Source organism: Barbatula barbatula (genome assembly GCF_947034865.1).
Source record: "Barbatula barbatula genome assembly, chromosome: 8".
NCBI lineage: Eukaryota > Metazoa > Chordata > Actinopteri > Cypriniformes > Nemacheilidae > Barbatula > Barbatula barbatula.
In genome coordinates this window covers 22,465,514-22,490,543 of record NC_136771.1, presented here as the reverse complement: position 1 = coordinate 22,490,543, position 25,030 = coordinate 22,465,514, and the positions used below count along the sequence as shown (strand labels likewise).

The following is a 25,030-nucleotide window of genomic DNA, read 5'->3' as shown; positions in this document are numbered from 1 at the left end:
TTTTATTGGTATACAGTAGTTTCTGATGTACTGTATAGAGGTACCTGACGTAGCTGAAAAACAAATGACTCACTGTGCAATACATATTATACATGCTTCGCTCATGTCCCTTTTTCATTTCCCAAAAATGATGCTGTCCACCATTACGTGTAATGACATGTCCAGAATTAAATATTAACCAGCACTGTAGTCCCTCCTCTTCCAGGACAGATGGGTCACCAGGTATAAAATCTCTAAACAACAGAGAATTTACGAACAGTTGAGAAACTCACATTCTCACAGAACTAAATTGTGAGCTCCACAAAAATGAAGCTTCTTCTGTTACTTTTTCTCTGTGTTGGTGGAGCTCTCGCACAGGCCAACACAGATTACGATGATGAAGATACAGTAAATATAATTTTTCTTGATTTCAACAATTGACAAGGTAAGAATTTAAATGGTTCATGCTGATAATACTGTCTTGTTTTTCTTTCTTTTCTAACACAGGAGATAAAGAAAGAGGTATGTCCCCTTTCCTCAGAATTATATCAGTGAACATAATTTAATGCATAAATTGAGGATCAAAATCCATAAAAATATGAAATATATTTTATATTATATAATTATCATTCCCTAAAAAGGACAATAGGTATCTCATGAGTTCCGTGTAAAAAAAAAACACTATGGGAATTAGTGGGCTATGCCTGCAAAACTGAAAAAGTAGTACAACCTCTGATATTGTTGCTGATGTGAAACTTTAGATTTGCATATTTTGTGTTGAATCCAGCCTACAGAAGTCCTAGATCCAAGAGGTCATCGTCCTGTCAACAGAGGTCGCGAAACGTACTCTACAGGGCCAGCCGCACCACCACCTGTCAGCGGAGGTGGCCGTTACCGTGGGAGACCGACTCCAGCACCCGTAGGGACGGCTCTGCAAGAAAAAGAGGAAGTTTTGGAAGCCGGAGGATGTACTCACCTCTCTGAGAAAATGGTTAATGCTTATTTCTTGTATATCAGTGACCGTAGACAGAGACATCATATCTCATGCAGGCATTCATTTCTGTTGAAATGATTTTTTAATGAATAGTGATGCAATTATTTTCTTTCTGTATAGGGTGTATTGTGTCCCACAGGTTGTGAGTTGAAGAAAAGCCTCCTGAAGCAAGAATTTAATGTGAGGCCAGGTGTAGAACAGCTGAAAAAATCTGTAGATGATTTATATCAATCCTCTAACAATGTATACGGGTACGTCACGCATATGTCTACAGAAGTCGCCCAGAGACAAAGAGTGGGCCAAGGTAACCCACTTCATAAATGTTTAGATGGTGATTTATATTGATTCATGTGTACATGGACAAAACGTTTATCTTGAACGCACATTTACTTTTTAAGTAGATGTTAAATGCTTTCCACTATCACAGGTAACAATGCTGTGGTTAGCCAGTACACAGACAGCCTAGAGACCCAGCATGCTTATATAAAAGAGGCCGTGGACATCACCTTCCCCCAGAACATCAGAATCCTGCAGTCAGTGCTTGAAAAGGTGCGTGACAAGATTCAACGTTTGGAGAAAGCCATTTCTGCACAGAAGGCCAGGTGCTCGATACCTTGCAAAGTCTCTTGCCCGATTCCTGTGGTTTCCGGCAAGGAGTGCGAGGACATTTATCGCAAAGGTGGAGAGGAATCTCAGATGTACCTCATACGGCCCGATCCACTCGCCATGCCTTTCAAGGTCTACTGTGATCAGAGTACTAATAATGGAGGTACGGTTTACTTCATTGCTTTTATGACTTTATGTCATTCGTCCTGCAAATGTATTGCTCAACAAACCCATAAACCTTCATTTTATATAGCTCACATAGTCTTAATAAACATACATGATCTAAACAGAATCTATAACTAACTAACTATCATAACTATTTATAACTTGACAAACAAAAAAAGGTATTAATATTCCCCTTCCTTAAATATATTGACTTGCTTTGAGGGAGGGGTCAGATGAACCAAATATTTATTTCTTGTTTTAAACATAAAAACCTTTAGTTTGAGATTATCTTCAGTTTGAAGACTTGATTTCTGTATTTTTCATCTAAATTTTGATTGAATCATTTTTGGATATTTGTACTGTAAAACAAGACAAAAAACATCCAGTTCACATAACCCTTTTTGAATACTATATCAAACTGTGTCTCATGTTGGAATCAAAAACGAATATAAAATCTGAGTCTCAACAACATTCCTTCATTATAATTCCTAGGTTGGGTGCTTATCCAGAATCGTATGGACGGCAGTGTTGATTTTGGCCGGCGTTGGGACGACTATCGCAGAGGCTTTGGAAACATTGCTTTTGACGTGGGCAAAGGACACTGCCAAACTCCTGGTGAGTTACTGTATGGCTTACAAGTGATATGATGTGTTTCTTCAGAATAAAAATGTGGAAAGAGGTGTATCAAACAACGGATGAGCTAGCCATCAACCTACAAAATTCATACCAGTGTGTGCCAGTTGACCAGTTTTTTACCATATTATCTACATATGGTCCAACACAACATAATGTCAAACAGCAAAAACAAAATACTTACAATATGTTACTGTTTTCACATATTTTTTGGAATATGTTAAAAAACCATTAAATTACAAAAAAATATAAATAAAATAACCTGTGATTGTATTGGAATTGTTTTGTTTTACAGTATATTTCTGGTGCCCCAACTACCAGAAAATATCTGTTATTTTACATAGTTTTTATATTTATGTCACATTCATTTTGCGTTATCTTGGTGTTTTTACTGTTTAGGTGAGTACTGGTTGGGTAATGATCACATCAGTCATCTTACAAAGATGGGTCCCACTGAACTTCTGGTCGAAATGGAAGACTGGAAGAGTTTGAAGGTCCACGCTAGATACGAGCAGTTCACGATGCAAGGCGAGGTCACAAATTACATCCTATCGGTCGGGCGTTACTCTGGAACTGCCGGAAACACGTTTATGGATGGTGCAAATGAACTGTTCGGGGAGAACCGTACTATGACCATTCACAATGGCATGATGTTCAGCACGCATGACAGAGACAATGACAGATGGTGAGCGTCGTCCCTCCTGTCATCAAATCCCAAAACATTTATATGTGACTAATATATTTTCTCCTTCTCCAATTCTGTCAATCGTAGGATAGCTGGTGATCCTTCAAAGCAATGTTCTCGAGAAGATGGGGGTGGATGGTGGTACAACCGATGCCACTCTTGCAATCCTAATGGACGTTATTATTGGGGCGGAGCTTATACAAAAAACATGGCCAAGCACGGCACAGATGACGGCATCGTGTGGATGAACTGGAAGGGTTCGTGGTATTCACTCAAGTCTATCAGCATGAAGATCAGACCGTTCTTCAAAGCTTAAAGACTACAGCCTGCGAAACCAATTAAATTTACAGGAGATACTATAACTATGTATCTATTGAAGAATGTGACTTAATAAAAAATATTTTTTGAAAATGCAGACTAAAATGCATATGGCATTCAGTATTTTACACATGCAAAAGAAAACTAAATAAAACCAGATGGGCACCTCTGAATTCTTAATAAAGCAGACCTGTAACATAATACTGGGTGTGACTTCTTTATTTGTTTAGCTTTTTGTATACATTTAGAGCATGTTAAACAACAATTAAATAGCTCGTAACAAATGCATGTAACATACACACACATTCTGTTAATGCATCACTGGGACGGAAAAAATTTGTCTATAGGCTGTAGCAATCCATTTATACAAATCTGAAGCAATGAAGGGGAGTAAAAAGTTATACCTATACAGATAAAAGGAGTGTCATAATATACCGGTACCAATAACCGTGATGTTACAAGACGTTATTTGCGATTTTGAGGTAATAATACATTTACAGTATTGTAATACAGTAAATAATTCTGGACCCATTGAGAACTTTTCCCAAATGGGACACAATTTGTATAGAGTCTCTCTTATACTACCTTTCTTTTTTATTTAGTTGCTGTCTTTATTATTATTTATAAATAATTTTAATAAATATATTGTTACCATTAATTATTTTTGCCACTATAAATATGTCATACAAATCTATTCTTGTGACAGTCCTACTTTGGTTAAAAGTGTTTGCCAAATGTGTAAATGTGCAATTCCATGAAAATGTCAAGATTACCATGAAAACAATCTGTTTTTTGGCAAAGGTTTTACTATACGAACAGCACATATAATATCATTTGCTGGTTCATATACACATGAGGTCTCTCTTTAAGTTTTAAAAGCATTTGTTTTAGTGGATCATTTTTCGGAGTTTTCAGGATTGTCACATCCATATCGCTACATATTCCTCATAAATGGGCACATGAACATTAAAATAAAGTAAATATTTTATATTCTATGAAGAGGCATCCCTTCTCCATTTGTTGGGAATGATTGCTTCAAGTTTGTCCATTTTAATTCACAGAAATACGAAAAGAAGTATTTGTTTGTCACAACCGTGTTCATTTGCCTTTTTTGACAATTGTAAACTTGTGCATAGACAGATTTTTTAACTCTACAAGGGTTTAATAAAACATAAACAGATGGTTCAGTATATTGGTTACAAATACATTCTCTGAGTAGTTTTATGTCACATCCATAAGGCAGAATGTCATATCCAAAACGCTAGAATTACCCAAAGTCATGTAGTTAATTTTAAATAAGGACATCCTTTATAAGATAACTTCAGTATAACTGCATTTTACTTTGGTTCTATGGTTTCATAAAGAAACTTTAAGAACATTTTGACTGACTGGTTCTTTGAGTAACCAAAATGGTTATTTTATGGCATCGCTGTGATGAACCCTTTTTTTTAAGTGTATCTGAACATTGTGTATTTATGATAAAACTGTTTATTTAAAGCTTCAGTGTTCTGAATCAGTTTCAAAGTACAAGCTCAGTTCAAAGATAAGATTTTAGTAAGCGTAAAGGGATAGTACACGCCAAAATGGCAATTCTTTTATCATTTACTCATGTCATTGCAAACCTGCATGAGATGGAAACAAATAACATTGAACTCCAGTGACTGTTATTGAATGGACACAAAACCACTACGACGTGTGTGATGGGTTTGTGAAAAGAGTTATACACATTTCTCAAAATATCTTCTTTTGTGTGCCACTGAAGAAAGAGTCGTGTTTTGAATCACATAAGTGTGAATAAATGACGCTATAAGTTTTTATCTTTAGTCGAATTATCCCTTTTAGTAGGCTTATTAGTTATATATGCAAATATTAAATGAATATATCATTATTAGAATTCTCAAACAAAGTGAATGTGACAGTTTTCTTTTCAGGTTTTTTAATTGACAGTGTTTGCTAGTTTGACATGATACCTGAAATTGTCTGACACAAGTTAGATGCATAATAATAAATAAACTGTAAACATGACGTTGAGACAAATTAAATTTGCCACGTTTGAGACATATCAATCAAACAACAAAACATAAATGAGGTACAATACTTTGCCATAACTGGTAATATGTTACCCAAGCATCCTCAAACCAGACCCTTTAAAAATACTGATAGACATGAAAATGATTAAATATCATCTAGATTTCATCAGAAAGCACCTGGTGCTGCTCAATATCGTCAAACTTTGTAAGGAGTTCAGAACGGACGGTGGGGATTTTTCTGTACGTGTGCAACACACTGGGCTGATCGACAGGCTCCAGTTTAAATTCTTTGTTAATGGGGAATGATTTTTGTCCCTTTGAGGTGATGCTGAATTCTGCCATTTTGCTCTCCATCACTTCGAAGCCTTCCGTATCGACCGCATGGTCAAAGGTTTGCTTGCACGATCCTTTGCACGCACGGATTTTGATGTCAATGTCCACCTTCGCTCCAAAAAATAAACAAAAACAAGTCTAAATCAAACTAAAAGTAACATTTCAACAGAAAGCAAATAGTAATATCCCTGACTCAGATGATACTGCAGGACTTCTGTGCAAATATATTGATTGAAGATGGCCTGCATCACTTTATTGACTTTCTGGTCTAATGAATACAATGAACAGAAATGGAAGATGTAAAGGGCTTTGTCACACGCCTCACCTCAAGTCGATGCATTTCCATTATCTGACTCAAAAGCAAGTGATGGTGCTTCTGTAATACATTTGCAAGCTCTCCAGATCTCGTTTGAAGAAATGTTAGATTTCTCTGAAGCCCTTCAGCAAACTCAGCATATCTGAGCTCTTGCACTACAAAATACACACAAAATTAAAAAAGACAACTTTATGTAGAGCAGAGGTTTTGTAAAGGCAAATAAAACTTAAAAAAATAATTAAACCTACTGTAGGTTTGGATGAAAGTTTTTTTTTGTGACCCATAGAACAGGACACTTTCTGCCATTACAGATGAAGCGATGTCGTCAGTTTGTCGAATCCTTTCACAGATTTCCCTCAGGCGTTTATGGATGTTTTCATCTGCCGCATCTATAAGACCCTCCAGTCGACAACCGGATGGACATTTGTCCTCCTGTAAAACAACAAACACAGAAAAGATCCAAATACAACCGATCATCAGAGAGAAACATTCATTTCCTCGTGCACAATTTTATTCTTTGGCAGCTTCTGTAATTTATCAGTGTGCTGTAATGAGGAATATCAGATTTATTCATTTTTGCACTTTATTATTTTTTCTATTTTATAAATAACACAGGTGATGTCATTGTCCCACAAAATATAAAAATGTGCTAAAACTGACTCACCGTCTCATCATCCGAGCACAAAGGGTACGTGGGCTGTACAGGGCACTGTCCAAATCTGCTGTTACCATAGCGATTATGTGGTTTGAGGTTAGGTTGTAAGTCCTTACACACTGCAACACACCAACACACACTTCACTTTAATGCTTATAAGTGATGGTCGCTTTTAAAAACTGAATGCACATTAAAGGGATAGTTCACCCCAAAAATGAGAATTCCGTAATCATTTACTCAGTCTCATTTCCAAACCTGTATGACTTTCTTTCTTCCGCAAAACAAGATATTTAGAAGAATTTTAGTAACCAAACAACATCAGTACCCATTCACTTGTACGGACACAAAACCAACGCAAGTAAATGGGTACCGCCGTTGTCTGGCTTTGCAACATTTTTCAAAATATCTTCTTTTGTGTTCCACGGAAGAAAGTCTGAGTGGTTTGACATGACGGGTGAATAAATGATGACATGGAATTAAAATTTTGGGGTGAACTATCCCTTTAAGGGTAGAAATCTTATGTAATGAATAGATATGTTTAAAGCTAATTTTTGTCAAGAAGCCAAAACGTCTGTTTTATGTGTTGTGTTGCATAATAAAACTTAATGGAAAAAATAATAGTGTCTTCTCGTTTGTATTTTAACTGAGTTTTTTAAAGATTGTGAGTCGGTGTTGCACAGTATTTTTTTCTTTTCTTGATCGTGCAAAGTAGTTGACATGCAAATGTAACTAAATAACCAAATGAATGTTGAAAATAACTCATAATGTCAAGTTAAATATAAACATGTAGTGTTATTCGAGATGCAGTCTGTTATAATGGATTAGTTTATATTGTCATTATACTCTTGTATTTCTAGTCAAAATGGTTCAATTAATTTAAAGAATATTATGGCACACTAAAATATATTTGATTTATTGAATAGTAAAAAAATACTGAATAGTAAAACAGTAAATAAAAGGATTTGGTGCGGTTATCAGCAGTGCATGGCCGCCAAAAGCCAGGCCAGTATGTCCAGAAATGTATTTTCAAATGATGTCTTTGTGTATGAAACATGCTACAAATAAACCTGCCCTGTCTGTTCCACAAACAAATACACTGAAATAACAACGCACATCCCAGAACTTGAATTGAACAAATTTTTATTGAAAACATAAGGTATGCTGCTCGTGTAAATTTGACATTGCAATATTATGAATTTACATGAAGCCAAGAAGAAGAATAATAATCATTCAAAACCACCACCATTGTTTACATCTTCTGTATCTCTTTCAAGTTTTTAGACGGGTCTGACCTTCATTCTCACTAGTTTGAGGGAGTAATCTGCTGGTTTAAAACGCAGCCACACAATACCATTCTCAATCTCATACGGAACCTTGGTGCCAGGATCGTACCGACCACCCTTATAATAAATCCCGTTGAGGTTGGCCGACTGGCAGTTATTGTACCACCATCCACCGCCATACATCTCCGCACAATTCTCTTCCCATCGGTCGTTATCCTTATCAAAAGTGCTAAACTTCATTCCAGCATGTGACAGGAAGTTTTTCATATCAGGCTGTCCCTCCACCAACGCATCACCTGCGTCGCCCGTGTACTCTGAAACGCTCATCGCGAATCCTTCCGCCTCCGAGCCAACTTTAACGTTGTACTCGGCGTACACCTCGTTCCCATCCCAATCCTGCAACTCGACTCTCAGAACGCTCTCCTTCTGCGTGAGAAGGTGTAAGAGCTTGTTCCCAATCCAGACCTCACCCCTACCCTGCTGGTCTATCTTGCCGAAACCAGCTTGATACTCCTTCCAAGTGCGATTGAAGTTAACAGACCCGTCCTCCCTCTGCTGGACCAGAGTCCAGCCACCCAACCCTGTGCCCTGGTCGCAGTAAACTACGATTTCCTCTGACCCGGACGGCTTTATTTTGAACAGGCCGCTCTGACCGCCATTTGCATGCTTCTGCTGGATGTCAACGCAATCTGAAAGAAGACATCACATCTGCGGATTAGAGCCATGCTGTATTGCACAATCCTTCAAGAGATCCAAATCTGTCTTGCGCTATCACGGATGACTTTTTTTGTCAACGAATTATAAGCTTTTGAATACAATTACATGTAACGTGAATTAAACACAGGTTGTTATTCTTACTTTAGTCCATTATACCACATGTTTCCAAAGAGCGCTAAAACTATTTTCAGTATCATCAAAATAATTAAACTGCTTTAAAATGGTCGACTTGCATATGCTGGTTCAATTAAATTCACTCGAGTGTACCTTCACCAACAACGTCAGTCTTGCGCTCGTCACGCGTTTTGATACTCCGTGCGTGGATATCGGGAAGGTCCTCATCCACATCGCCGCGCATGAACGCCCCAAAGTCATCCCCGAAATCGGTGTTGCTAGATAAGACAGTCTTCGTGGACGTTTTGCTTCCATCTATCATACTTGTTTTTGAAGTGGAGGTGGACGACAATGAGGACGTTCTGGCTTCTGTGCCGAGTCCCTTAAAGAAGTCATCGCCGAATACGCCTAGATCATCTGTGCCGTGGCTCAGAGTCGTGATAGACCTTTCGTTTCCACGTGTCAAGGTTATCTTCACGCCGTCACGACTCAGATCCTTCCCTTCATTGACCGCGGCCACAAAATCTTGATCTGAAACTCCAAGCTTTTGCAAGTCTTCACACCCGGGCCCGCCACCTATAACCTCTACCTTCTCCACGGGGCCGTCTTTGGTGTGCACTACCGTCCTGCGCACCGACTTGGAGCAATGAAGGGTGTGTGTGGAGGAGCCCGTACCTGTGGGGATCTTGCTAACGGTGGCGGCGGATTCCGCAGTTGAACCTTCGGCTTCCAGAGAAAGCTGCAACTGACCCACGTCTCCAAAGAGAAGCTTCTGCTCGGTTTTGTCCTGGCCGGCTGCTGACTTGTAAATGTTGGGCAACACAACGTCCTTCAATGGCCTGCTCTTCATGACACTCAAGGAACTGACGGTCTCTACGCTCTGTACGTTCAAAGCGTTCAGATTATTCATTTGTTTGCCTAGCTGCACGTAGCTTTCCTTGTCAACGGTGAACTCGTTGTAGCTGGAGCAAGAGCCCTTGCAGGCTCGCAGCTTGATGTCAATGTCCACCTGTGCCGGGACAGAAAGTTAACATTGGAATTAGATTGTGGAAAAGATTGTGGAAACCCAAAAATTTGAATTCTGTCACAATTATTTTTCCTCCACAGAGCCATTTCTCAAAATATCTCCTTTTGTGTTTCAGGTTTTGAACCACATGAAAGTGAAAAATTAATGATAGAATTGTTGATTTTTGTGGAAACGACCCTTTAAGAATTTAATGCAGAATGGATTCCGCACTTTTAGTTGTTTTTCACATTAACATTTATCAGACTCTTCCATCCAAAGTGACAAACATATGAGGAAACATCATTTATCAAGCGATTTATCGTAAATAATAAATAAAAAATACATTTTCAATTCGTTTTTCTCACCTCCAATCGCTGCATTGTGACAACTTGATCTTTGACCTGTGCCTTCAAAGCGTCCAGTACCCTTAGCTGCCGGTCAATTTTAATCTTGATTTCAGAAATCCTCTGCCTCAGTTGTTCTGCCAGCGATGCAAATCTGTTATCGTTACCTGACAGAAAGAGGGATACATTTTATGACACATCTTTTTATTTTAATACTTCAACTTTATTTTTAGACACGAATCATAGATTGCTAACCTGCGTCAAGGGTAAGGCGTTCTCTAAGGTAGCTGTAAGTCGTCTTAGAGACTGTATCGGCGGATTTGTACAGCTCTTTGCCCTCTGCCAGGAGACGACGAATCTTCTCTATCTTCTTGACCAGATCATGATCGGCTTTGTCTATCAGGCCTTGCACTCGACAGCCAGATGGACATTTGATTTCCTATAAGAAAATAAAAGGTATTTTCTTTTTGCCAGTTTTTTTACTAGGTAGCAATGCACTTGGAATGTATTGTGATTTGTTGAGACCGTTATCCTTTTGTGGTTATTTTTTCACATAAATCAAAAGAACATAACAATGCTTACCCAGTCGTCATCTGTACACATCGGCCATTCTTTTGTCTGACAGGTGTCCTGAGCCTTGTATCCGTGTTCAACAGGACGGGCACCTCTTGGGTTTAATACTGTAGCTGTATCCTCTGACTATACGAGTGAGATACAGACAGATACATTTTATATATAGAAGAGTCGATTATTTATAACTGAGGGCCGACTTAGAGTTTCAGTCCTGGCAAACACTTACATATTGCATTAAATATTCACTTACCAAGGCAGAGGACACAACCATCAACAGACAGAGAAGACAGTGTGTGAGCTTCATCTCTGGTCTCTCTGTGCAGAATACAGACCTTCAGTGCTCACTTACCCATATGAACCCTTCTGATTGATCAACCGATTGACTCATTGTTGACCAGTCGGAGTCACCAACCCCCTTCGGAAATACTGGAACAGAGTGCACACTGTTTGGACAAACTGGCCCATTTCCAGAGTAAGAAAACAGACAGTAGCGACAAACACACCATTGCACAACTCTCCACTGCTATCGACACGATTACGGGAAGCAAGGTGCTTGTCCGAGAAATGACGCTCCGATGTCCCTTTGGGGAGAACCGGGAACGTTAGTGACTTGGGGACACACAAAGGTCCACTTAAGCATAGGGTCCCAACGAAAAAATTACTTTATCGAACTGTCAGATGGCAAATCACAACCCTTTTCTTTCTAATAAATGTAATTGCAACAATGGGACGTTTGTACAATTCAATTGAATCTATATAGGTATTGTTTTCCACCTTGTTTATTGTTGCAAAGCAGCTTTATACAATTAGCCAGTGGTTACTGTAGTAAAGAAACATTTATTGAAATAAATAAATAAATAAGAAGATAATTCAGCTAATGTTCAGTTTTTTGGAGTGATATAAAATTGACAGCCAGAAAAATATTACACAGAAAAATATTATAAAATAGCATATTATTAACAGGTTGTTTTCTACATTTTCGTTGTCACACCATAGGACACATGGTAAGTTTTTTTTTGTCAACGACCCCAATGTCTAACAGTTTAATCTCAATTATAATGTGTTATGCAAATCTGAGGAAATTGCATGAATGAATCCATTTGCAGAGGTTACAACATTTTTGTGTGTTTACTGTTAATCTGTTACATGCATCTACCTTTAGTTTTTCTTCTTTCAGCTTAGTTTTCATCACATTCGATTCATTAGCATTGATACACTAAATTTACACTAAAAATGGCTTTTTCCAAACGCGGAAGCGAGTTCCTTTTGTGATCACTTCCTTGATAGCACACATACATCTGGTTTACGTCTATGTGATGTCTGCGTTTACATCTGCAGTACATAGTTTGCTCATCTGCAATAAGTCTGGAAGATGCCTGCTGTCAGTCTAGAAGATGTCTGTAAGATGTTTATGATTTAGAATGGATGATGTTTTTAAGATGTTTAGCAGATGTTTTTACGCAGCAGATGTTTCCTGATCTCCAGATCTTTAGCAGACGTATTACAGACGTTCAGACGTCTCCGAGACATATTGCAGACAAGCAAACTATATATTGCAGATGTCTTGCAGCTGTAAATACAGATGTCAAATAGACGTAAACCAGAGGGATTGTGCTATCTGGGTTGATGTTGGATTTCAATTTTTTACGACACATTTTGAATCAAATATGTTGCGGGATTTTGACGTTAACTCCAAATGTAAGTACACCAAATACGTTTGTATTTGTTTTACACTATTTTTGTCTGTTTTAAATATGATTTAAGATGGTCAAGATGGTATAAACATTGATTGGAAAGTATATGTATATGTTTTTATACCACGAGGCTCTTGAATGCTTCAATCTGATTGGTTGACAAACGTTCTATGGGTGCGCATTAACGTTCACTGCATGTACACATATAAAGGTGTTCCGGGTGTGCCGACCGCATAACAGCTCCATATCACTGCGCCAAGTCTAACAAACAGAGATGTTATAGTGTCGCCTACAGGCCATCACCCCACACAGCACCCTACTCTTGATCTGACGTTTATAATGTCAAACTTTACTCTTAATGCAATAACAAATACAACAATATAGAAATACATACACTGAAATAGATTAAATACACTTTTTACACTGAAAGCACAGCCGCAGCATCACATGTATTTTAAACAAACAAGCTATTAACGGGAAACAAGATGGCGATGAAAGAATTCCAACATTGTCTATTTAAATATGGTGTAAATAAACGTATGTAGTGCATAAGTTTTGACATCCACGTGGTAAACCCCGAGCAAGCGCAATACGAGTGGCAGGAACTATAATACAATGTTTTTGTCCTACACGGATGTAAATGTGTGTTGTACACGAATGCATAGTTGACAGCTCAGATTGGTCGCAAGTTTATGCAGAGAAAGTACAAATAAACGACATAAAGAACAGCATGTGCTAGACATGACGAATCTGACGCATATATCCGGGAGTCTGCGTCGTTGGGCGATAAGGGTTTATTCAAACCCAACGCTGCGTTTCTGCAAAAATAATGTGTTGCGTTCACATCATGTCACGAAGTCTGTCAGATGTTTTACAACAGAATCACGTCAAAGAAGCGATGGGAGGCGTAACGCTTCGTCGGCACGCAGGGCTGTGCGTGTCGGGTGTGCGTCGGGGTTTTGGGGTGACACGGCAACGTCAGGTAACTTGCATGAACAAAAATGACGTATTCATGTTCGTGTGGACTGACATGCATGTAGACTGCAGTTACCGATTGCACTGTACATTGACCTGAAATTACAGGAATCGATATCAGTTTTCTCGATAACTGTAATATCATTTCATCGCCACTAGATGTCGCTAACGTATAGGATTTGCCCTGTCAATGCACACACACACACACACACACATATATATATATATATATATATATTTCATTATCATTTTCAGAAAATGTATAAAATTTTATGTTTTGACGCCACTCCCACCTTTTCTTAAGTGTAGTCCATATTTTGGAGCCACTGTATGTAAAGCCAAACCTTGCAAATTTTATCTCTGCCGTGCAGTTCCTCAGCTTGTCTATGGTGGAAAATTGGACTTCCTTGTGTTTGATTATCTGTCTGAAATCACTATGTCCCTCCTCATTGCTGCCAAGGCTAAAGCACCTGTAAGTTCTCCATCCTACACCGTAAACAATAAAACATGTGCAAAAAAAAGCTATTTGTACTTGACCTGACCCTTAACATAATAGAGTCGCATTAATTCAGCCGCATTCAATGAGTTTAGCCTTGAATCACATCGGTTCAACAGGTTGTGATAGAACATCACGTACTGATAGATATGATTATTGTTCTGTACGTGACAGTATCAGATATTGCTCTTTTACACGTCTGTTTTAAACCTCTTTTCTTTCAGAACATGGGATATGCAGCTGATTTTGTTCTTGCACTTTCTCCGTTCATGAAGGATATAAGCAAAAGAGGTAAAGTTATGATAAGAATGTACCCGAATAGTCAAGAAAGTCGAAAATCATTTGTCATAAAGATGTCATACAGATTGAAGATTTTTTATATGAAATAATAAAACTAGGGTTGTCACAATATGCAGATATTTATAATAACCATTATATTAACCACCAAGATGATCAATATCGTATTCATTCTACACATATCGTAATATTGTAAATAATTTTAGGTTCAGCACCTGTTCAATGTTTTGCTTAAAGACCAAAGGTGCTTACAATATCTCTAATATTTTGAGTGTGATTCGCTGATAAAAAACTGTCTAGGCATGATGACGTTTAGTGAAACCTGTATATTGTTTTGAACTATTTATAGCTATATCATATATTTCTTTATTTAACTCTTTCATTTTTCGTTTCTAAATGAAAAACTACACGTACAGGTTTGCAAAAATATGACCATGAAAAGACTTTATATATGAACTAATCAATTTCTATTATAAAAGTCTTTTCAACACTTGGTGTGCAGCTTTTGGCATTGAAACTTAGAGGTACTTTATAAATATAATTGGTATAATGTCTTTTCATGAAGGTATTCGTGTGGTTAGTAATGCCGGTGGTGTAAATCCTCTTGCCTGTGGAGCGGCTCTACAGGAAGTAGTTCAGAAGGCGGGACTTGACTTAAAGGTAGCCGTGGTTACTGGCGATGACCTAATGCCACAGGTAACTACACAACCTATTGATAGTAGTTGCTGTAGCTCAATTGGGTTTGATTCCCAGGGAACACATATACTGATAAAATGTGTACCTAAAATGCACTCAAGTCGCTTAAAAAAAGCATCAGTTAAAGCGTCTGCCAAATGCAAAAACATGGAGATTTTCTTTTCTATCCTAGAAAGACTCTTTGACAGAACTCAGAATGGCTGAATCAGAGGAAAAGAAACCACTTCCAAAGACAGTCCACAGCATGAATGCGTATTTGGGGTAAGAAAGTTATTTGCAGCGTGTCATTGATTCAGTCTGTTATCCGTGCCTGGAGCCTGACTTGTGGTCTGAGCATATGAGATTCAGTTGTCTTGTCTGTGTCTGTATCTCTCAGCGCTCTCCCCATTAAACGCTGCCTGGACCTGGGTGCCGACATTGTAGTGACAGGACGATGCGTGGACAGCGCCGTGGTTCTCGGACCCCTAATGCATTCGGTACAGTGTGACATGCCAGAAACGCTCCTCGGTTTTCTTCCGCAGCAGATTATAGAACTTGGTACACAATCTTCCTCTGGTGTGTTGAGGAATTGAACCTCACATGCCGGACCGAAACGAAAACAGAAACGATGAATGACACCGGCAGAGTTTCTTAGCCTCGGGGGTATGGGGCGCTGCGTCCATTTTTGGAAGTCGGAGGCGGACAGTGAAGTTTGGTTGTTTTGTGTAATGCAGAAGAAAGAAAGTCATACAGGTTTGAAATGACACAAAGACGAGTAAATTATGACAGAATTTCATTTTTAGGTCGACTGTTGTTTTGGCTTCTGATTATAAACTGATTTATAACTGCTGGCCGCGTTTGACAACCTAAATATCACTTTATTTACTATTTTAGGAAACCTTGCTAAGCATATATTATGGAATAACCGTTTTATAAAAGCAATAAGCCCCGCGAAGCAGTGGGATACAAGTGCATTTAATAACGGCTTAGGGGGTTTTAGTAAAGAACGCCCTTAGATGATATAAAATGCACTGTAACCCACTGCTTCCTGGGACTTATTGCTATAGTTTAAAAGGTATGAACAGACACGTTTATTGTCTACATAGGTTTTCACATAGGCTAACTTAGTGGCAACAAAAGAATAAAACCTTTATAATATCAAATAAATCTGAATGTGTGAAAAGATATACTCATAATGTGGTTTTGTCCCTGACAGTTTTCATGGGACGCCAACAATTATGACATGCTGGCTGCTGGAAGGTACAGTACTGTGATTTCTGTTAGCTCTCTCACACACAGGTATTTAATCACAAAGTCTGTATGATAAAAACACCCAGAATCCACAAATAACATCCCAAATAAGACACCGTTTATAGCACATATAGTCATTGTTTTTGTCAAGTTGTGAATGATATTTCAATAGCTTTGGTAAACCACATTTATGTTAAAGGTCTAACTCATTTCCTGTTTTGTGTCATAAGGAAGTAATCTCTTTTTCTTCACATGTGTCATTTTTAGTCTTGCTGGTCACCTGATTGAGTGTGGCGCGCAGGTCACCGGGGGCATTTTCACAGACTGGCACACAGTTCCGGACTGGTAAAGTTAAAATTCAGTTCATAATCTGTTATGACAAAGGCCCATCATGTAAGCATGTACTTCTCAATTTCACCCACTTCCTTAAAAAAATAGACATTATATTTGACTTCATTCAGAATTTGTTTTGTCCTGAAAACATTCCTTTTGCACCAAAAAAAGTCCAAAGTTTTTTAAGAAAGTCTTGAAATGTAATTCTCCTGAAATATTTGGTAACACAAATGCATTTTTAATGGCAATGCATTTGCTAACACAAGCTAACAATGAATAATACTTATTCAGCATTGAGTCATCATAGTTCATGTTAAATTCATAATTAATTGACTAACACGAATAATTGTATTGACATTCACTTTTATTAATAAAGATTAATACATGCTAAAAACAACTGTATATTGTTCATTGTTGATTCATGTTGGTTCACAAATACAAATACAACATCTGTGGTTTATACAGTATTAAAGAAAATTATTGCAAAACAATCATTTTATTTGAACCAGCATGAATTCCTCATATTATTTATATGGTTTAATACTTGAAATTGTATTGTTTTTATTTCATACTAACTTAGTAGGGCCTGTGAGAATTGTTGTAAAATATTGTACAATATATTGAGATTTTCAGATGAAACCCAGACATGACTACAGTATGTGAAAGATTCTGCACCGTTTGATTTTATATTCCTTCAGATCAAACATTGATTGTAATAATATTGCAAACATTCCTATTTTCTGTTGTAGGGATAACATGGGTTTCCCCGTGGTGGAATGTTCCGCTGATGGTTCGTTTACACTGTCTAAGCCTCCAAAAACCGGCGGTCTGGTTTCATTTGGTACAGTAGCTGAGCAGTTAGTGTATGAGATTGGAGACCCGCAGCGCTACCTTCTGCCTGACGTTACATGTGACTTCTCTGATGTCACCATCAGTGAGATACCTGGTGAGATTTAATTTATACAAGATTGTATATGCATTGATTTATCGTATTACAATGACCTAAAGATATTTGTGACACTCAACAAATGATAAATTGAAAAATTAAAAAATTGTTTAATAAATTGTTATGCAATAAAAAACATTCAAACTGTTAATAATAGGTCAACAAAACGAATTCCTTTTCTGTTTTGTCTTTTAGCCTTTGTATTATCTGTATTTTGTCTTTCATAAACCATTTCAACTTATTCGTCCCCAAACTGTCATCTCATTGTTTGTGTTATCAATAAGCAAATTGTATGTAGTTTCCGGAGTTGTTGTAAATGTATTGACGTTTAGCATTTCGTCTGCGCTCCAAATGTAGATGAGGGAGTGAAAGTAGGAGGGGCCAGAGGATCTCCTCCTTCAGGTGACTACAAGGTTTGTTGATTTCCCCAATTTTATATTTCGGGCTCCTTAAAACGTGTAATATTTATTATTATTATTCATTATTATGGTAATAAATTAGCTATGTTCCCGCCAGGTCTGTGCCACGTATTCAGACGGTTTCAGAGCTACCGCAGTTTGCCCTGTTGGTGGACCTAGGGCTGTGGAAAAGGCCAGAAGAACAGCAGACAGTATTATTAAAAGGTTGTGGATGAAAAATATGATATGTAATTCATTTTTACAATATTGAATACATTTATTAAAAAGAAAATACAAACATGCTTGACGTTTGAGATTACACAAAATACTCAAATAATATAATTTAACAATTTTCTTCTATTTCTTTTTTAAAGCTGTTTAATAATCTGTCATGCTGTGTTCTGAAATATTCCTTTGTGTAGGACCCAGCGTATTTTTAAACAACTAGGTCTGGAGGACTATACCGAAGTCAACATCCAAGTTCTGGGTGCTGAAGATACATACGGGCCACATGCTGTCAATACGGTAGTGTTTCTTTGTATACACCAATAAAATTGGACAACCGAGCTACCGGCACCACCATGGCCCCCTTAACCCCGGTGCCGGTAGCTCAGTCCTGGAGGCTTCCCGTCCTGTCCAGTGTGTGTTCCCCTTTATTCTCCAGGACACCCAACGCCCCCCCAAATGAGTTTTCCCCCTTGGGCCACACCTCCTGTCATCCTCCACGCTCCCTCACCAGTCCCTCGTCAACCATCACCCGCCTGTCATCAGCCTTATTATACGGACTCTTTAAATTCTTTTCCCTTGTTCATCACACTGTTGTTTGGTCGAAAGTGTATGCCTTAGTGTTCGTAAATAAAATAATCTTATATATTGATCTTCCTCTGCTCTGGGTCTTGTGACAACGACTGTGCAGAGTCCTCGTGAGGCCGTTATTTGGATGGCTGTACATCATAAGCAGAAGAAAGCGCTGGAGTTCTTCTCTAGAGAAATAGCGCCAGCGGGAACAGGCATGGGTGAGTAAAAACGTACACAATATTTTATTGACTTTATTTATTTTTTATGCCAAGAGCCTTAAAACGATTTTAATCAAAAGACTTCGTTAAGAAATCTGTAGTCTGGTTTGTTTTAAATGATGTAGGATCATTTTTATTTCTTTCTGATTTTCGTCACTACATATTTCTAATATTTTGTTTTTTCAGGGGTTTTTTTACGCTTGATGACTTTTATTTTGAAATGCGGACTAGTAGTAGTAAGAATTAGTAGTTGTTGTGTTGTAAAATGTCATTGTAATTTGTTTTCTTTCCCTCTGTCTCTTTACTACAGCTCCAGGACTAACTGGTATAGTTGGCGGGCGACCCAGGATGTGAGCGTTTGTGCTCTTCAAGCATGAACGATATTCAAAAACAAATAAATGATGGCCACCAAATGTTACATGTGTGTTTAATTTGATGTCTGATCTTTTTCTAGATCACCAGTGCTGAAACCTTTCTTTTTCCTGCATCCCAAAGAAGATTTGAAGGTACCGTTACCCCAGACCAATAAAATACAAATTACCACGGGTATTTTTATGTTTTTAGGACATGTATCAAGGTAATCCAATGGTTTTATTTAATCCAGATACATTTAATTAGTGTGTATTCCATCCCACCAATGAAGTACCATGTAAACCATAAAGGCACACCGTACAATACTAAATTAAACTTGAATTAAAATGAAAAAGAGTGGATCGGATTGTGTAGATGGATATTTAAAATTCAAAACATTTGTATGGAAGAGCGAATGAATCTTAATTGGCGATTGTAGGTGCACATTCATCTGAATGGGGAGCCTGTGGAGACGCACCATGGAGCAGCAGAAGACCCATCATCATTAGCAGCTGGCCACGCCCCCTCCTTCCGCTCAGCGGAACGTAGCCCATCACTTACAGGTATCCAACATTTACACAAGCTACAACTTTAAAGAGCCAGCGATTGTGCAAATGAAGTAAGAATAGTTCTTACTTTTTGGAATTTGACAGTATTGATGTGTTATAAAACAACTTGTTGTACATTTAAAACAAATTATAGTAAATGTTGTTAAACTGATGCGTTTCATAGACCATATTGCATTAATAAGTGATTCTACTGTATTCAGAATTTGTTTATTTAAGGCCAATAAAATGTTTGTCTTAATTTTATCGTGGCAGGGTTTACACGTCTGGACTTTTTCTCTGGTAAAACGTTTGTGAGATTCTTTGCATACTTCCCAGCAGGCCAGCACATGTGGCTAACCCTTATTAACAACATACTTTATAGTTCATTAAAACAAGTTGTTTCATTGTGTGCCAAACCAACATCAATTACAGGCTTCATTGTGCATAAAAAAACATTTTCGTTATGTGACGAAGGTTTATGAATGACAGATTTCATTTGTGTATCAAAAATGTTGTCTTGCGTGAAAACACGCGCGCCGTTTTTGATTTGACCTACTTCAACGTGAAGGTGGATGGAAAATTTGATGAGCAAACTCCACCGAAAGAAGCAGGATTTAATTAATCCTTGTTTTAGAGGCCGATGTGATTGTTCCACCAAGAGAACATTTCTTAAGATCCCTACACAGGGTTGCTTGTTTTCCCAGAATCCTTTGCTTAAGCATCTCTGAAAGCCACAACCTTGTTAATGTTTTGGCAGCATTTGCTTAAGTCTTTTTATCTATGTGCCACTTCTCAGTCACACTGAACGAGAGGCTGAACCCTTTAAATAATCTTGGGTTTAGTGTTGGGACGCACACAAGCGCGGAGCTTTGCGCACACACTCGCATTCATTCGCAAACACGCAAGGCCGTGCACACAAACGCAAGAGTGCAATAAGAACTTGCAAAGACTTGCTTTCTCTCTGTGATGTTGTTTTCCTCTACCCTCTCGAATCTTCACACACACACACACACACACAAACACACACAGAAGGACCTGGAGCCGTGGTGATTAGGGCATTACAGTGGGCTGATTGTAAGGGAGGCTTCTAACGTTACATCAGCCCGAGGGCTTCTCTTCCAAGACAGAATACAGATAAATGACAATGTAGCAAATATTGAGTTAATAAGAGTTTAAAGAATGCTAAAAGTGAGACACGATGAGACAGAATGTGAGAAAATGAGAAAATGTTTTGTTTAGGGAGTCAAGTTATAAATGGTGATTGTTATGACTTTTGTTCATTCTTAACTATGTGAATTCTGTTGAAATATTTTCATTCTCATGCCATCCCAGATGTCCTGTACCCTCCAAAGTTGCGGATTACTAAAATGCGAAAGGTGCTTGCTAAAATGTTCGAAATCACTTTTGTACACAGAAATGTAAATGTGCCAACATATCAATTTCTTTCATTAGAAAACAAAATCTTATTTCTTTTTTTAATGGATGTATGACAATAAGAGCTCTGAACAGATGGGAACTAATTCAATACTCTTTAACGTCCCAGTGAAATAAAAAATAACAATGCCTATGTTTTCCAGAAATTGATCAACGTGGGTCATTCTCATTTTAAAAACCGTGTCCCGTCATAAAATTAATTTAACATCTCAAAAATGCACTTCTGTCCTGTGATGACTATCCATCTTAAATGACGTATGTCAGACGGGCCGAGTCCGCTATGGTTTGGTCGACCTTGTTTCAGACATTAACCCTTAAGATCAAAACCTTTTTAAAAGAATGAGAACATTTTGTGTTAACTTTTGACCAGTAGTGTACATCTGACATGAGGGCGAACATTGCATTAAGGAAAAGCATCTTAGTTTCTATGGTCTTACAATCTTCATCGGAAAGATAAGAGGGTTTGTTTTGAGTCCGTGTGAAAGGATTTTATCAGGGAGCACATTACACCCTTCGAACAGATTTAAATGATCTCATTTAGTTTAGTCACTGCGTTGAATTAATCTAAGACCAACTATCTTGTTTTAGATCTGCCCTCCGGCCCTCATACCTTCAGACTGGAGGAGTTAGCATACACACGCAGTGGAGACAAAGGAGACTCCGCAAACATTGGTAAGTCGCCATGCGCTTTAACAACCATCAAATTATATTTCAGCGGTGAAACTATTTGCTTTCTCCATGTTAATGCTGCTCCAAAAGCCATTCTGGCAGTGTTTGCTCTGAAAATGTCAGGTCACACCATGTTCTCTGACCACAAATTCGCAACTAACTGTCTGGAGCCCCAAAAGGCTTGTGATGTGGAAACAGTCATAGTCTAAACTCCATCTTCGGTTTAATATGAGGTTATGTGTCATCCATCCACAGTAGACTGCAAGTCTGTGTTTTTATCCCACTGCATTTTGAGTCAACAGTTTCTCGTAAATATCGCCACTGTTATGTTTACCTACCTACTTACAGTACAGGCCTTTATACTGTATATTATTTGTAGGTATAGCGTTTCGAGATTCAAGAGCATAAGTGAGCAAAAGATATGGGACAAAAATAATACCATGTTAATACAATAACAATTGGCACATGTAATGTTTTTACTAGAGTGAGTATTTTTATTAAATATGGTAATCATTTAGTATATAACTATATTTCTATTGTTGTAGGGGTTATTGCGAGACACCCGCTGTATTTTCCCTATCTGAAAGCAATGTTAACTGCCGAGGTAGTAGAGAAGTATTTCCAACACCTGATCAGAAAGGATCATACTGACCTTCCTTCTGTCATTCGGTAAGATGATTGTTTTGTACTTTGAAACATATCGACGACGACTGATATAATATATAACTGCAAGCTATTTGACGGTTTGATAAAATACACTCTTAAAAATAAAAAGGTGCTTCACGATGCCATAAAAGAGGCCATCATTTATCCAAATGGTTCCATAAAGAGCCTTTAACATCCAGGGAACCTTTCCGTGGTCTTTGTCGCGAAAAAGTGGTCTTTGTGGTCTTTGTTTACAGCTTATAAAAAGGTAAGTAAGAGATGTTTTTTTAAAGAACCTTTGACTAAATGGTTCTTTGAGGAATCAAAAATGTCTCTTTTATGGCATCGCTGTGAAGTACCTTTTTAGCACCTTTATTTTAAAGAGTGTAGCTTGCTTTGAATAAAAGCATCGGGCAAAAAATAATTTACTGATCAGGCCAAAAAGGTAAGACTTTCTTTCTGATATCCTTTGGTTGTCCTTAGTGGTTCAAAATGTAAAATCTATTAGGACTTTGTTATAAAATAAAACAAATTAAAACAGCCTTTCAACTTTGACAACCCAGTGTTTAAAACAGAAATTGTAAAGTGGCAGTTTTAGAGATAATATATCTCAGTCTGACAGCTAAGATATTTGGCAGTAAATGCCTGAAGCATAGAAACTTTAAAGAAACGTTGCAACACCTGTATATTGCGCTACATCACATCTGTATTTTGTACGGATATTTTAAGACCTGCCTGTGTGTGAGAGAATATAAGTAAAGAGAAAGAGCGCAGGCACACAAACCTCCCGGTTTATGAGGAAAAGACCCCTGGTGTTGCTAATGAGACCCAGCTCATGCTGAGGAATGACATGTCTGGGCTGCCTGTTTGTGTGAGAGTGCAGTGGGAGCGAATGCACAGATCTTTGAAAACCCAGAGGTCATCTCAATTATAATAATGCATTTCACCTGTGCCCGGTGGCTCACAGGTACGAACTGCCCGGCATTCACGCCCTGAATTTCATCCTCCGGAATTCGCTTGGAGGGGGAGGGGTGGCGTCCCTGCGCAGCGACCCTCAGGTAACACCCTACAGACTTCGTGTCACGTATTCACGCAGACAAGCTTGTAAAATGGGTGTAGACATGGTGCCGTCAACCAGTGGGAGTTGTTTTGAACCTTAACCGCAGTTAAAGGCGTTTTTTTTTTTATATTGTTACAAATTGTAACAAACTTTTAGATTCGGATAAACTAAATGATTTTGTATTTCTATTGTTTTCTATATTTAAATGGGACGCTTGAACAATTTCCTGAACTTTTTCGTTGTAAGGGCCCCTTTTGTGTAGAGTGCTTTATGCCCCCTCAAATAAAGACTTATGATCTTAAACTTAAAATTTTAATTGAACAAGAAACAGAATTATACAATAGTGGAACATCAATTCTTTTGGTTGGTGGTCTTATTTTTTATGTTTGATTGCACAAATGTTTTGATAAATTTCGATATTTCATAAAATGCCACAAAAACTGTGCCCCCCCTGGATCCATCTTGGGGCCAACCACTGCTTTGAAGGGACAGTTTCCCCTAAAATAAAAATGATCTCTTCATTTGCTCACCCTCAAGTTGTTTCAAATCTGCGTAAACTTCTTTGCACCGATGAACACAGAGAAAGATATTTGGATGAATGCTTGTAACCAAACAGTTCGTGGCCAACATTGACTACCAAAGTAGGAAGAATGACAATGGTCGTCAAAAGTGCTTCAGAACGGTCTTTTCTGTTCAACAGAACAAATAAATTTATGAAGCCAGTTTGGTTACAAGCATTCTTTCAAATATATTGCGTTGTGTTCATCAGAACAAATACATTTATACAGATTTGAAACCACTTGAGGGCGAGTAAATGAAGACAGAATTCCATGTCCCTTTAAGTTCTTAAAACTGTTAATTTTTAAGTTGTTACTTATACTTTATTGTCTGTGTTTCCGCAGGGGAAGGCTTATGGACAGATGTTGCTTGACTGCAAACTAAAAGGCCTACCCGATCTAAAAGCGCTGGCCGATTTAAAAGACGGGACTTAAAGATGCCCGGTGTTTAAAAAGCACCTACTAACAAATTGTGACTACTTACAATTCACAAACGGTTGAAATGAGCTTTAAAATGTGAATTCTTAACACTATTGTAACTTCCATAGTTTTCCATTTTTTATTTAATAATTTTGTAGTATGTAATTTGGAGTATGTATGAGCGTTAATAAAATAAAATAAATAGCGAGTGAAGTACAGCTTCAAGATTTGGTGATTCGTTCCTGATCACGCCTGTACTTTGATATGTAATGAGAACATTAGGTAATAGCATCATTCACTTAGTTGTGTTGAGTTGGCCACATCTTGAAGGCGACTGCAAAGCAATAAACCCTTGAAGTTTCCAGCCACTACGTCCCCTCGTTACCTCTGACCCCTGTCGACACAGGAAGTCCGAGAGCAAAAGGCTTTTCTTGTCTAAGTCGCCGTTTATGTAAGAATCTGTGGACCCAATAAAAATGAGATTTCAGCACCGGCTGCAAAAACACTTATTTGT

The 25,030-nt window shown here is 38.0% G+C and overlaps 3 protein-coding genes across 5 annotated transcripts; 2 read left to right on the top strand and 1 right to left on the bottom strand.

Moving 5' to 3' along the window:
* Positions 1-253: 253 nt before the first annotated feature.
* Positions 254-3,581, top strand: fgb (fibrinogen beta chain). Of its 2 annotated transcripts, none has more exons than XM_079462530.1 (7): positions 254-424; positions 767-970; positions 1,094-1,277; positions 1,401-1,742; positions 2,237-2,359; positions 2,777-3,062; positions 3,150-3,581. In XM_079462530.1, the coding sequence occupies exons 2-7, from the start codon at positions 968-970 to the stop codon at positions 3,376-3,378; spliced, it is 1,167 nt and encodes a 388-aa protein (XP_079318656.1). In that variant the 5' UTR covers positions 254-424; positions 767-967; the 3' UTR covers positions 3,379-3,581. The 2 variants fall into 2 exon arrangements, with proteins under 2 accessions (XP_079318656.1, XP_079318655.1); XM_079462529.1 differs by having other exon boundaries at positions 254-501.
* Positions 3,582-7,837: 4,256 nt separating this feature from the next.
* Positions 7,838-11,355, bottom strand: fga (fibrinogen alpha chain). 2 transcript variants are annotated; one of them, XM_079462527.1, is made up of 7 exons: positions 11,255-11,355; positions 11,002-11,177; positions 10,761-10,877; positions 10,434-10,617; positions 10,200-10,345; positions 8,982-9,837; positions 7,838-8,686 (listed from the first exon to the last, which is right to left on the bottom strand). In XM_079462527.1, the coding sequence occupies exons 2-7, from the start codon at positions 11,053-11,055 to the stop codon at positions 7,992-7,994; spliced, it is 2,052 nt and encodes a 683-aa protein (XP_079318653.1). In that variant the 5' UTR covers positions 11,056-11,177; positions 11,255-11,355; the 3' UTR covers positions 7,838-7,991. The 2 variants fall into 2 exon arrangements, with proteins under 2 accessions (XP_079318653.1, XP_079318654.1); XM_079462528.1 differs by having other exon boundaries at positions 11,002-11,334.
* Positions 11,356-13,081: 1,726 nt separating this feature from the next.
* On the top strand, positions 13,082-24,729 carry LOC306897986 (uncharacterized protein). Its single transcript, XM_079463178.1, has 20 exons — positions 13,082-13,427; positions 13,792-13,892; positions 14,141-14,207; positions 14,779-14,909; positions 15,082-15,170; positions 15,286-15,385; positions 16,105-16,148; positions 16,407-16,484; positions 17,222-17,418; positions 17,776-17,831; positions 17,935-18,041; positions 18,239-18,341; positions 18,733-18,832; positions 19,143-19,182; positions 19,287-19,338; positions 19,623-19,746; positions 21,754-21,837; positions 22,380-22,503; positions 23,447-23,537; positions 24,442-24,729. The coding sequence occupies exons 1-20, from the start codon at positions 13,187-13,189 to the stop codon at positions 24,529-24,531; spliced, it is 2,019 nt and encodes a 672-aa protein (XP_079319304.1). The 5' UTR covers positions 13,082-13,186; the 3' UTR covers positions 24,532-24,729.
* Positions 24,730-25,030: the final 301 nt, after the last annotated feature.

Coding starts and splice junctions, on each gene's coding strand:
- fgb (XM_079462530.1), top strand. Junction 2,360..2,776: donor AGGACACTGCCAAACTCCTG/GTGAGTTACTGT, acceptor TTTACTGTTTAG/GTGAGTACTGGTTGGGTAAT. Junction 3,063..3,149: donor GACAGAGACAATGACAGATG/GTGAGCGTCGTC, acceptor TGTCAATCGTAG/GATAGCTGGTGATCCTTCAA.
- fga (XM_079462527.1), bottom strand. CDS start 11,055: ATGAAGCTCACACACTGTCTTCTCTGTCTGTTGATGGTTGTGTCCTCT. Junction 9,838..10,199: donor TCACAATGCAGCGATTGGAG/GTGAGAAAAACG, acceptor GTCCCGGCACAG/GTGGACATTGACATCAAGCT. Junction 8,687..8,981: donor GACTGACGTTGTTGGTGAAG/GTACACTCGAGT, acceptor GTCTTCTTTCAG/ATTGCGTTGACATCCAGCAG.
- LOC306897986 (XM_079463178.1), top strand. CDS start 13,187: ATGACGAATCTGACGCATATATCCGGGAGTCTGCGTCGTTGGGCGATA. Junction 14,208..14,778: donor GAAGGATATAAGCAAAAGAG/GTAAAGTTATGA, acceptor CTTTTCATGAAG/GTATTCGTGTGGTTAGTAAT. Junction 18,833..19,142: donor GCCAGCGGGAACAGGCATGG/GTGAGTAAAAAC, acceptor TCTTTACTACAG/CTCCAGGACTAACTGGTATA.